We start from the raw sequence: 12,947 nt of genomic DNA on the forward strand, positions 1-12,947 counted from the left end.
AGGGAGAGACACTTGTTTAAGCTATATATATTCCTTCTTGAGCCACTCTCCTCTTTGTGTCAGTATAGTGACCAACTTAAAAACAGAACCTAGATCCAGCCATATGTGGGGGTGCATGCCTGTAATCCCAGCAACTTGAGAGGCTAAGGCAGGAGGATCGCAAGTTTGAGACCAGCCTCAGCAATTTAGCGAGGCCCTAAACAACTTAGACCCTGTGTCAAAATAAAAAGGACTGGGGATGTAGCTTAGTGATAAAGTGCCCATGGGTTCAATCCCCAGTTACTGCCCCCAACACAAAAACGAACAGAAAAACCCAGAATGAAAAAACATGTAGATGGATACTAGCCCATGTGGCTTGGATAGTACCCAACACTCATCATTTTCCTGGAGGGCTCTTGCTGATTCTTGTTGTCCCTTACTTGGTATGATTTGCCTGCTTCTTTTAACACCTTATAGCACAGTTGACATGAGACTGGGATAGTGAAACCATTACTAAAGGTATATATATATTATATACATGAATAAATAGTCTAGATCATTTTACCCCCAAATTTGGGATCTTACATGGAACACTTTTATTCCAAGTGGTTCCTTGGAAAAAGGCTTCTTTGATCAGATATCTGGGAAATATCAGGATTAAACAAATTTGGTCAGGTTTTCTTTTTACTATACTGATATTCCTCACATAACTCCCAAGATCTATTTGTGGAATTTAGCTTTTCTTATTTTACCACAGAATTTTTTGAAGTATATGCTGAGGAATGTTTACATAGTTGGTTTGGCTTACAAGTGGAGCTGCTTCTGAGGCTTACATGATTTGAACTGGTGACATGAAGGTTTTGGACAGAGAAAGATTGTGACTTCACTTTTTAGTTTGAAACATTCCTTTTTTCTTTACTTTGTTAATGACTTTTCTTTCATCTTCTCAAATCTCCCAGAACTTCATTCAACTTTGTAGTTACAGGGGCTAACCAGCTACTCAGGAAGTTAGGATGAGTATGAATTTAAAGTGCCTCTCTGTATCACTCTCTGCTGCTGGCTCTTTGAACAGGCTCTGACAGATTACCGGGCAGAGCTCCGGGATGACCCAATCATCAGCACACACTTGGCCAAGTTGTATGATAACTTACTGGAACAGAATCTGATCCGAGTCATTGAGCCTTTTTCCCGAGTACAGGTAAGAACTATCCTGGGGATTCTAAATGTTTCTCGCCAGGCATTCCCACTGTAGCTACCTTCCTTTCCACATCTGTACAAAATAGGAACTCACTTCCAAAGTTATGCCTGGTGGGCAAGAGGCCACCAAGGGCTTGGTTTATCTTGATGGGAAATGAGTGGAGGAGACGGAGTAGAGACTTGTGAGGTGGCCCCTGCTTGTGTCCTGAGTAGTTTTTTCCTTGATTTTTGTAGTCACTGTGCATGCGGTACCCATTTTCTGTATCGGGTATGTGGGACAGGAGTTGTTTATTTTCTGTTGTAAGGGCAGGCAAATGAATAGCACAAGGTAAGCTAAGCATGGCCAGGGAAAACCTGGCCATTTGGAGACATTCAACAGGTCCGAAAGACACAGCAATCTTCTCCTTCTCATATTGGAGGCAAAAGTAAAACTTTCAGTGTTGTGTGTCTCTGCCTTTTCTTTTAGATTGAACACATATCTAGTCTCATCAAACTCTCCAAGGTAAGGACTGAGGCTATCAGGTGGGTAGGGATAGGAAAGAGGTGGTGTGGAGGGGATAGCATTTGTACCTGGTGGGCCTTTTGGGATAGCTCCCAAGCTTCGTGGGGAGTGGGAAATGTCAGAGCTGAAGTTGCATTGTGGCTGTTTTGTTTTTAATCCATTTGCCCTAAGGCCTTTTCTATAAAGCTTTCATGTCAGGGTGATGTGGTCTCTTTAATCATGTGCTTTGATTGTAGGCCGATGTGGAAAGGAAATTATCACAGATGATTCTTGACAAGAAGTTTCATGGTGAGTAACAGTCACACAGTCAAGGGGACTAGTGGTGGTGATGAGATGGTTTAAGAGGTATTTATTCATTCATTTATTTATTTATGAATTCATTTATTTATTTATTCATTCATCACACCTGGGGATTGAACCCAGGGGTACTCAGCCACTGAATCACATCCCCAGCCCTTTTTTATATTTAATTTTGAAACAGGGTCTTGCTCAGTTGTTTAGGGCCTCACTAAGTTGCTAAGGCAACTTAGTTGTTTGAACTTGAGATCCTCCTGCCTCAGCCTTCTAAGCTGCTGGGATTACAGGCATATACCACTGCGCCTAGCAAGAGGTTTATTTTTAAAGAAGTTTTGTTTGCTTTTCTTGATGGTTCTGTTTCTCTGGGACCCTGGTGTCTCTTCCCCATATTAAGTGTGTAATAACGTGCAAGATGAGTTATATTCCCTTTTTCTGGAGAAAGTGAGGCAACTAGGAATCAGACTGCTTTAAAATTGCTTTTATGTCTAATCTCTTCTTTTACTTGGGTTGCCCTTGTGTTTCCTGCAGGGATTTTGGACCAGGGGGAGGGTGTCCTGATTATTTTTGATGAACCCCCAGTAGATAAAACTTACGAAGCTGCTCTGGAAACAATTCAGAACATGAGTAAAGTAGTGGATTCCCTCTACAACAAAGCCAAGAAACTGACATAGGTGAGTGCCAGCCCTAAACACAGAGTCGGGCAGTGCTGTCTTCTGCCTGTCGAGACTGAAAACCTCCTCCTGGTGTCCTCGAGGCTTCTTGATTGACACTGCTCTGTCTTCTCTTGCAGAATTGGATCTGTAGCGGTCCTTTGGAGAGTGTGTGTGGCGGGAGAGTGAAACCTTGGGGCAAAATGCTAGGAGATTTCTTTTTTCTTTTTGTTCTACTTTTCGCTCGGAAAGTTTTTAAATCCTCATTTGGTGCATCTGTATTCCAGCCGATAGGTGTGCCAGTTTTCATGTAATCTTTACTGGCCCAACTTGGGAGTGGGGAAATTGCTTAAAAAAAAAAAAAAAAGAAAAAAAAAGAAAAGAAAAAAACAGATTATTCTAAATAAAAGGAAAAAGGCTTACACTACCTAAAGCTGTGCTCTCTGCCTCCTGGGAGAGGGCCACAAAGCCAGGCACCCCGCCAACCACTGGGGGCCCTAATCTACCCGCTGGGCATCACCTCTCCTCCTCTTCAGAATTGGGTGTTTGCTGACCATCAAAAGCAATGACTTTTTATTCTGTTTGTACTGAACCAAAACAAACAACTGTGTATAGACTGCTATTTTCTTTTTTATTTGAAATGAGGTGTTTTGGTGTTCTTTCCCCTGCCATTTGGCCTGTCCATCCTTCCTTCCCCCTGGTATTGGCTCCAGCAGACTAGCCGAAGGTCCTTCTACCGCCGCCACCGCCGCCGCCGCATCAGCAGCAGCACCTGCACGGCTCCGCTCTGACCTGTGAAAGGAATGGGGACAAGGCCAGGAGCTAGTGTCTACCACGGCCACACAGGGAGCAGCGTGGGCCCTCAGCCCCCAGGGGACCTGCTGTGCATGTGGCTTTTTTTTAACACAGTAATTAGACTAGATGTCAGTGTTTTAACTGCCCCTCTTCTCTTTCCTCTGCTCTTCTTTCTCTTCTCTTTCCCCTCTCTCAATCAGGAGACCACCTTTTCCTTCCCTCTCCCACTTCTCCTCTCCTGCTCTCAGATGGATTTATTCTTTTTTAAAACAGTGAACATCGGAAATGAGACTGTGGGGTGTTTTTTTTTTTTTTTTTTTTTTTTTTTAATTTTCCTTGTTGGATTTTTGAGCAACCTCATGTCCCCTTCCCAGGGAGCATCTTTATTTACCTCTTACAACTCGAATGGATGGGAGGTAGAGCACTGTATTTCAGCATGCTTTGTTTTCTGATATGATTACATAGCAAGGCTTTAATGCCATCTGGGCAGGTAAGCTTCTGCACCTTTGCTGTGCTCAACAATATTTTCTTCTCTCATCTTCTTTTTTTACTTCTCCCTCTCTTCCTGACTTCTTCCTGCTGGCCTCCTTTTCTCTTTCTTTACCTTTCTCAGATTATCCTTCCAGGTTTTCGTAATAAATTTATATTTTGTAAAAGGATTTTGTTGTACCAGGTTTTGCATCTTCACTGAATCTGACTGGCTTTTATTTTCCTCTCCGAAATCAGGTTTTTGTTCTTAACATCTTCTCTTCCCATCATGTCCAGTCACTGTTTTGGTTTTGGCACCATCAATATCAAATGTACAAACGGTTCTTGCTAACCAACACCAGGTATATCTGATGTTCAGATGAGTTCCAATAAAATAATTTTTTTTTCAAAAGGTGTCATTTCTTGAGTACTGGAGGGTTTCTGAGCAAGTTTAAACAGCTCTGTATATCTCAGCAATAGTCTAGCCCTCTAGATTAGCCAAAGCTCCATTGTCTCATTTGCTCATTAATGTTAGTCCTTTAGCTGAATCTAGAGTCCAATTTGGAGGGCTTTGGGCAGGAGACTTGATCTGTGAGGTCTGAAAGCAGAAATGGAGTTCAGGTATGTTTTTCTAAGGCAGCATGGTCTAGCAAGAACACCTGGATTTTGACAGTAAGATCCTCCAACGTTGATGTTTCGTGGTAAGTGATTGTGATACAAGGGGTCATGTGAAGTAATGGAAGTGCAAGTGCCTAGAGAGTTCTTGCATTCAACTGTAGTTTAGTTTCCGTTTGGAATCTTCAAAGGCAGTGGTTTTCATGCTATTCTCAGACCTGGGAAATGGTTCTGAGATATCTACCTACTCTTCTCCAGTTTGAGCATTTTGTTTGCTATTCTCAGTTTTAATATTGTGTTTCTGTGCCTAATTTTACTTGCATAGAGGTTTGCTTCTATAAAGGACTTTAAAAAATACTCCAGAGAGTTATAGTACTAGAACAGAGGGGAGGGGGTTTCACAAATTTAGGGCCTCCCCAAGAGGCTCTTTCCCTTCTTAGTCTGGTGACATCCTCTAGACCTGCGCTGTCCAATGAATAGCTGCTAGCCACATGCAGCTGTTGCACACTTGTATAATGTGACTAGTTTTGAACTGTGATGTGCTGCAAACATAAAAAAACAGAATTCGAAGGCTTAGTATGAAAAAAAAGAATGTAAAGTACTTCAATAAGGTTTTTATATGTATGTTGAAATATTTTGGGTATATTGGGTTAAATAAAATATTAAAATTTACCTGTTTCTTTTTACTTTTTTATGTGACTGCTGGAAAGCATCAAGTTACCTATGTGGCTTGTAATTGTGTTATACTTTGGTTGGACAGCGCTGTTCTAGACTTTCAGGACCAGCAGTTATGCCACTTTCCCTCCCACCTGTCATGTGAGCTAGTTTAGGCCTAACTGAGCTGCCCCATGGGCTGATCTGGGCCTGGGCTCTCTCACCAAGCGTCCCTTTTAGGCACCAGCCTTCATGGTTCTAGGACTTTCTTGGATGTCAGGAAACACTGCTGGTGTTAGGAGCAGAGTCCAAGGTAGCTGCTCTGTTGTCTTGCTGTGTGCTGAAATTATGTAATCTGTGCTGCCCAGAAGGGCCACTAGATGCTGCTCTGTGATCCCTAAAGAACAAAGACTTACTCAGGAACCAGAGCTCAGCCCAGCTTTATTTAGAACCCTTTCTGGAAGCTGTAGCTGGCTGCTACTTGGCCTCCCTTCTTCAGGCTCTCATGGGAAGTGGAATATGTGGAGCAGGGAACTGCCCTGCTCTTGCATGGGCGTCCTAGCCCAGCAAGGCAGCTAGCAAGCAAGCTGGCCCTTCAGGCAACTAGAGATAGGCTATAGGATAAGTAGGCTGATTGATAGGGGTGCTAATTGGAAATCTTACACACTTGTCTGATGAAGAGGACTGGGAAGAAAACAACCCTATGTCTGCCATTTGGGTCCCTGATTTCTACCATTTTGGGCATATTGATGCCCCTTCCTTTCTTCCCAGTCACAATGGTGATGGAGCTCCAGTGGGAGAGGTGGTAGGTTGAGTGAGTGGAGGAGCTGTGTGATGCCTTGAAACAGGCTGGGCCTGGATGGGTGGGGATGGCCTCTTCCTTCAGCAGCAAGTAGGCTGGTAGTGCCATCCCATTCCTGCTCTGCTGCAAATAAGATTTGCTTCTGATGAGTGTGAGGAAGTTGGGATAATTCTGTGGAGGTTCTTTTTGAAAGTGATAGCGAAGGCCTGACTGGAAAAAGACAAGAGAGGACACAAGTGTAGCCAGGCTGGAAAAGACCCATGCAATGCATGCTACTTTGTTTTGAGAAGCAGGTTGGGAAGTCAAGTTTGGCATTGCCTGCCATGAATTGGAATAGCTAGTACTGAAGTGGAAGTTTCAGGTAGAGCAGACCTAGGTATTTTTAAGGGATGAATTATAGACTTGGAAATCTGGGCATAATTTGGGAAATTGAAAGCATTCAACCTTTGCATAACATTGGAATCAGAGGGGGAGCTGAAGACAATGAACATAAGCCGACCTAGAAGCCGACCTAGGAGCTAGCAGGAGTCTAGGGGTTCAACTTTTCTTTACAAAGGAAGAGAGACACTGGGCCAGAGGACCTGAAGGACCCAGAAATTATTTCTCACTTCTTGCTATTAGGGGAGGGAGAAGCACTAATAGTTCCATCTGAAGAGCAGGTAGGTTGCTGATGTGGTTTGAACATGGTTTGTCCCTTCAAATTCCCAAGGCTTAGATGTTATTACATGTTATTACATTGAGAGGTGGTGGGACCTTTAAGACAAAACTAAGCCCTGGAGGCTACACCCTTGTGAAGGGCTTAATGGAGTTTCTTCAGTGGGTGGTTATCACAAAGCAGGTTAGCCTTGCACCTGTGCTCATTTGCCCACAGTGCTTACTTGCGCTTCTGCTTTTCCGCCATGAATTGAAAGTTGGTGAAGTCCTCACCAGGGTATATTGTGTTGCAGTACCTTAGCAGTCCAGCCTCCAGAACTGTGAGCTGCTGTAGATTATTCGGTGTCAGGTATTTTCAGAAAACGGGCAAGACTTGAGGCACATTCAAAAGAAGGGTACATTGAATTAAGTCTCCCTTCCTCAGAATGGCAGGAACAGCTGTTGGGGACTTAGATTTTATGTTATTTGGTACAAAGCAGTTTTCCACTGTATGGTCACCAAGGGCCCTAAAGCTTTCAGTTGCCACTATTGACAAATCTTTCAGGGTAGTACATAAACTCTTAGCACTTTATGACTTGGCAGCATTGGTCTGTAGGATACGAGATCCCCTTTTCTGTCTCCCTAGGGCAGTTTGCAGAACCGGTGCAAGTGGTCAGCAATGGGGTATTGATAACTTCTTGGGAAGCTTTCTCATCTCTAGGTCCAAATATGGTAATCTGAATTAAAACCAGGTTTATGATCAGGTTTGCATCAGTCTCCAGAACCATACTGAAATGAACTAGCAATAACAGTGGCTTTTGTGAAGGATTTGGTTTCATGTCTCAAAGAAGCGACTCTCAACAGGGCCATAATTAATTTCAAGTTATACATTTGGAAGACCTTTAAGTCAGGGTCAGAGGCTCGTTGGAGGCGCAACTGCCTCAGTTTTACCGTAATGGATGGGTTTAGGGCCAGCCTGTCGGTTTGTGCAGTGGTCTAGAACGGCCCTCGCCTTTCTGGCCTGGATTAGAGATCTATCTGGCGGCGGGCTTTTATTGGGATGAAGGGATGCATGTGCGTGGCACTAGGGCGGCCTCAGTAAGGGCTGCGCCCTCCCCGCTCGATGGCGGGCTCTTCATTCGTCCGGGACGACAGCCTGGGCCCAGCGGACGCGCGATGCCAGGGCTGGCAGCCGCAGATCGCTCTGGCTGCCGGCAGCTGCAGGCGGCGCGGCGGGAACAAAGGCAGCACGTGGCGGGGCGGGGCCTTCTCGGCCCCGCCCGCCCTCGGCGCGCCCCACCCGCGAGCCCGACAGGCTGCGCGGGGGCCTGGGACTCACGCGGCCGCTCCGCTGCCGGCAAGCAGTGCGGGAGGGGGAGGCACCAAAGGGCCTGGGCGGGGCGGGTGACGGGTGTTCCCGCTGTCGCCGGAGCTGGCTCTTAGATGGGGCGCGGTGAGTAGAAGCGCCTCCCGCTCGCGGCTGCATCTGCCGCACCGTGAGCGGCTCGGGTCGAGGACGCCACGGTTCCGAGACAACCAGGCCTGCCAGAGCCTGCGCGTGGACGGCGCGCGCGCCCCCGAGAAGACCGCTGAGGCGCGCGCCGGGGGCGGAGGCGGTAGCGCCGCGGCGACGGCGAGGGCGGCCGAGCGGGGGGGCGGGGCCGCGGCGTCTGCAGAACCTTGGACAGAAGCTCCCGAGTTGCTGCTGCCGCCGCCGAGCGCGAGCCCCGCGGAGCCCGGTGGAGCCCCGCCGAGCGCCGGGACCGCGGCGCCTGAGCCGCGGCGCGCATTGCGGAGGGCTCGAAGTGCAGGAGCCGCTGCCTGCCTGGTAAGCCTGCGCTGGGCGACCGATTGCTGTCCGTCAGAACCGGGTCTATCCTCGCGAGGTGTAGAGGCTGGGGTCCGCGGCCGCCTCCGTGGGCGACCAGCCCCCTCCCTTCTGCGCCCCGGACCGCGGCAGCGGCGGGCGGGGGTGCTGCAGTGGAGGCGGCGAGGCGGCGGCGAGGCTGCGGCGCGGGGGCGCGGGCGGGGCCGCGGAGCTCGGGAAGGGCCAGGCGAGGGTCTGGAGGCTAAGTCCGCGGGGACCGCGAGGCGCGGGGCAGAGGGGGCGCGGCGCAGAGCACCGCTCGGTGCTGAGAACCATCTTGTTTTCCACGCAGATCCGGAGGGGCAGCACGGGTGCCGGGAGCGTCCCCTCTTCCTTTTCGGGGCCGCCGCAGGCTCTGTGAACCGTTTTTTCCCCTTCGGCCGGCAGGCTGGGCGCGCAGGGACGCCGGCCCCCGCTGGGCGCGCAGCGGCACCATGGGCACGGTGCTGTCCCTGTCCCCCAGCTACCGGAAGGCCACGCTGTTTGAGGATGGCGCGGCCACCGTGGGCCACTACACGGCCGTGCAGAACAGCAAGAACGCCAAGGACAAGAACCTGAAGCGGCACTCCATCATTTCTGTGCTACCTTGGAAGAGGATTGTGGCCGTATCGGCCAAGAAGAAGAACTCCAAGAAGGTGCAGCCCAACAGCAGCTACCAGAACAACATCACGCACCTCAACAATGAGAACCTGAAGAAGTCGCTGTCGTGCGCCAACCTGTCCACATTCGCCCAACCCCCACCGGCCCAGCCGCCCGCACCCCCGGCCAACCAGCTCTCAGGCTCCCAGACAGGGGTCTCCTCCTCTGTCAAGAAGGCCCCGCACCCCGTTGTCACTTCTGCAGGGACGCCCAAACGGGTCATCGTCCAGGCGTCCACCAGCGAGCTGCTGCGCTGCCTGGGCGAGTTTCTCTGCCGCCGGTGCTACCGCCTGAAGCACCTGTCCCCCACGGACCCCGTGCTTTGGCTGCGCAGTGTGGACCGCTCCCTGCTTCTGCAGGGCTGGCAGGACCAGGGCTTCATCACGCCGGCCAACGTGGTCTTCCTCTACATGCTCTGCAGGGATGTTATCTCCTCCGAGGTGGGTTCAGACCATGAGCTCCAGGCCGTCCTGCTGACCTGCCTGTACCTCTCCTATTCCTACATGGGCAACGAGATCTCCTACCCGCTCAAGCCCTTCCTGGTGGAGAGCTGCAAGGAGGCCTTTTGGGACCGTTGCCTCTCTGTCATCAACCTCATGAGCTCCAAGATGCTGCAGATCAATGCTGACCCACACTATTTCACACAGGTGTTCTCCGACCTGAAGAATGAGAGTGGCCAGGAGGACAAGAAGAGGCTCCTTCTAGGGCTTGATCGGTGAGCCCTGTAGCCCTGGTCATGGCTCAAGGATTCATTTTTAAAAATTTATTATTAAATCAGAGTTTTGTGTACAGTATGTGTCTAGCAAAGCCACCAAGGGCCTCCCCCTCCCATGTTCTCTCCTTGGGGTTTTTTCAGCCCTGTAAGAACTCTGGAGACGTGAACTCTCAAACCTTGTGCAAACCCAGATGTACTCAAAGCCACCCAGGCTGACCTCTCCCTTTGGGGAATCCAAGGGGCTGACTGGCACCTGCTTCCTGTGCCCTTGCTGGATCCATGGTGGGTGAGGCTGCCCACTGCTCCCTGGATGGGAGCTGGTGAGGGGGTCTCTGGCTGGTGGACCCAGGGAGAAATTGGGATTTCTGGTCAGAGGTCCTTTCCTAGAAACTGTTTTGGATGGTTCATTCTCCCAGAGGCTCCTTGAGCCAGCTGCCCTGACTGAGCCTCAAAGAGAAGGGTTTTGAAGCAAGATCCCCATAGCCCTGGGACATCTTCAGTAGAGGAGGGGCGAAGTGGATCTTGTGCAATGATTGTGTCCAGTGGTTTGCCCGCGTCCGGCCCTGTTTTGCGTTTTCTTTTTTAGGGAGAAGGGCTTTCATTTAGCGGAGAAGTGGAACTCGCCCCTCTGCCCCTTGTCCACTACTCCCAGCTCCCACATTAGAGTTGGCTAATGAGCTTGTTTGCCTCATTAGGTTCTTCTCATTTTGGGTCCCAGCTGAAGGGGTGGGGTGAAGCTGGGGACAGCTACTTTCCTGGGTGAATTTTTCATTTGAATAACACAGCTTAGTCACCCTGTAGTGAAAGCCAGGACAGTGGCAGCTGCCCATTAGCAACAGCCTGCCTTCTGGGCAGATGAAGTCCACACCTGAGATCCAGCTGGTGCCCACCTAAGTGCTAAGGCCTCTTGCTGGTGCACATGACATTTGTCCTGCTGAGCTGGGGGAAGGTGAGATCAGCAATAGGGGTGATGTGGTAATGGTGTATCCCACCCCACCCCCACCCCTTGTTAATTTAAAGCTGTTTCCAAGCAGTGCAGTTTCTTCTGGAGAGGAAGCCTTGTTCTGCAAGGCCCAGTGAGACAGCTGGATCTTGGAGATAATTACAAGACGGGAGTGTGACTCCTGATTGCTTTGGAAGCTTGGTGATTCTGCAACTGATTACTTGCAGCTGCTGATTTTGGTGTCCACCTTACCGTAGTTGCTATGAAAACACATGTTGTATACTTTACCTATTTTCTTTCTAATTCTCCCAGACTGGTGGCTTGGGAGAGGTCCAGAAGAAGGGAGCAAGTCTTCCTGTATGGCCTCCCACTCTGCCTTTGGGGAACAAATAGAAATGTGAAGATACTGTAGAGGATTCCGTTTTCCAGCCCTGGTCACTGGGGAGTGCTGGAATTGGGGGCTAGGGTGGGTGAGGCAGAGGTCATTTTACATAGGATTAGGTTCTAGGTGGCTGCAGACTTCTACACAAGCACTACTGAAATTCACATAAAAAAGAAAGCTGTGAAATTGAGGTACCAATTTAAGAGGCCTGGAGCAGAGCCTTTCGGTCTGAGGCTTTCCCAGAGATGGGAAAGAGGGCCTGCCCTGCTGGAGAGCCTTTCTCCAGCTGCTCCTTGAGGCCCACACTGAGCCGTTCCTGGGACTGTGAGATAACGGCTGCAGAGCTGGAAGGCACCTGCGGCTGCTGGCACAGACTTCACTGCAGCCTCTCTTCTCTTCTGGTTTCCATGCAGCCTGTCTTTAGATCCTGCTGCCACGTGTGACCTGAGGTGGGAGGCCTGTGGGGGCAGCTGGCCCCTCCTGGCATGGAAGAGGAGCTTTGGGTGCCAAGTCTCAGCAGGAGGGTGCATGTTTGTAGTCCATACAGCTGGCTGAACCTGGCCTGGAACTGTGCCATTAAGTTGCATCCACAGGATTCCAGTTTTGCGTCTGTTTCCTTCTCTTTCTCTGTTTTTTTTTGTTTTGTTTTGTTTTGTTTTATTTTGTTTTTTTGAGGAGGTACACATTTCAGGAGCCATTGCGGACTAAGGAAACAACTCTAGTTCCATCCATGTGAAGCCTGTGTGTTCTCTCCCCTTGCACTGGTCATCAGTATTGTAAAGGAACAACTGATATACTTGAGTGTGCAAGCAATGAACCCATTTGACATGCTGCTATGAAGACTACTTTTAGAACAACAACAAAAAACTAACCTACAAAAAAAAAAAAAACCCTTATTCTTTAATTGTTGCTTTTACAGTGATATTGTGCATGCAAACCAGGAGCATTTTGTGTCTTAAGAAAAATAATCTTAGAACAGATGGCTGTGAAAATTACACCCATGCACAGAACAAGCCACAGGAATAATAGTTCAGGATTTGGTTTTTCTCTTTTTCTTGTAAACCTGAGGGTTGATATATTCTTTCCATGCAGTTACTAGAATTTAGTTTTGTTCCAACAGTTGTTAAACTTGCAATGAAAAGAAAACGTGCCATTTTTTTCCTCTCAGAATTATTCATAGCTGTATATTTGAAACTGCTAATTACACATGTGTGATATATGTTGGTTTTTTAGTGCAATTTCTTCTGTAGCTATTCTTTGACCAAACTGTGGGTATTGTTAATATTAATTTATATTTGTCTCATTTTGTATGTATGTGTAGTGTGTGAGTATGTGTGGTTTATAATCTGACAGTCATGAAGCTCAGTTTGGCTGTAATTTAATTCCCCTTCCCTTATTTTTATTTATTTTTGTACTGTGCTGATTCAATAAAATGCACTGACCATCCATTATATAGACCTCTTTTTGTGGGCCCATCATTTGTGAGCAGGCTGGGATACTTCTAATGCATGATTTATGCACTCAGAATTAAATTGGATTTGTGTTATTGGGGAGGGCAGGTGGAACAGAACTGGGGGAAAGGGCTGAACACACTAAGGAGATTAAGAAAGCAGCACAGGTTAAGTAGGCTTTGGTTTAGTGGCGGGGGCTCCCATTGTGGAGGTGGATGGCTGGTATGTTGAGCCAAGCAGGGTCAAGCTCACATATGGCCTGGCCGGTGCTAGCCAAGTGTGTCCCTGCATGGGCAATGGGTCTTAGACCCATGTGTTGAGGCTTTTTGCTAAGACTGCTGCTCCTCTGTCCCTGAGC

General features: G+C 48.6%; 2 protein-coding genes and 1 long non-coding RNA gene across 5 annotated transcripts in view; 2 read left to right on the forward strand and 1 right to left on the reverse strand.

Annotated features, from left to right (window-relative positions):
* LOC306655868 overlaps positions 1–2,497 on the reverse strand; it is a 76,669-nt gene extending 74,172 nt beyond the window's left edge. Inside the window, exon 1 of the long non-coding RNA XR_013762334.1 lies at positions 2,108–2,497. This is a non-coding gene — a long non-coding RNA (uncharacterized lncRNA). The remainder of the gene's footprint in view (positions 1–2,107) is intronic.
* The window catches only part of PSMD11 (proteasome 26S subunit, non-ATPase 11), a 63,135-nt gene extending 58,835 nt beyond the window's left edge, over positions 1–4,300 (forward strand). For all 3 annotated transcript variants that reach the window (XM_079130497.1, XM_079130498.1, XM_079130496.1), the window contains 5 exons: positions 1,052–1,177; positions 1,643–1,678; positions 1,915–1,966; positions 2,504–2,646; positions 2,766–4,300. In XM_079130497.1, the coding sequence (XP_078986623.1) occupies positions 1,052–1,177; positions 1,643–1,678; positions 1,915–1,966; positions 2,504–2,646 (357 nt within the window). In that variant the 3' untranslated portion in view covers positions 2,766–4,300. The remainder of the gene's footprint in view (positions 1–1,051; positions 1,178–1,642; positions 1,679–1,914; positions 1,967–2,503; positions 2,647–2,765) is intronic.
* Positions 4,301–7,974: 3,674 nt separating this feature from the next.
* On the forward strand, positions 7,975–12,586 carry CDK5R1 (cyclin dependent kinase 5 regulatory subunit 1). The gene is made up of 2 exons (XM_079130519.1): positions 7,975–8,420; positions 8,752–12,586. The coding sequence occupies exon 2, from the start codon at positions 8,894–8,896 to the stop codon at positions 9,815–9,817; it is 924 nt and encodes a 307-aa protein (XP_078986645.1). The 5' UTR covers positions 7,975–8,420; positions 8,752–8,893; the 3' UTR covers positions 9,818–12,586.
* The last annotated feature ends 361 nt before the right edge of the window (positions 12,587–12,947 follow it).

The sequence above is a fragment of the Sciurus vulgaris genome (genome assembly GCF_902686455.1).
Source record: "Sciurus vulgaris genome assembly, chromosome: 3".
In the NCBI taxonomy this organism is placed as follows: Eukaryota; Metazoa; Chordata; class Mammalia; order Rodentia; family Sciuridae; genus Sciurus; species Sciurus vulgaris.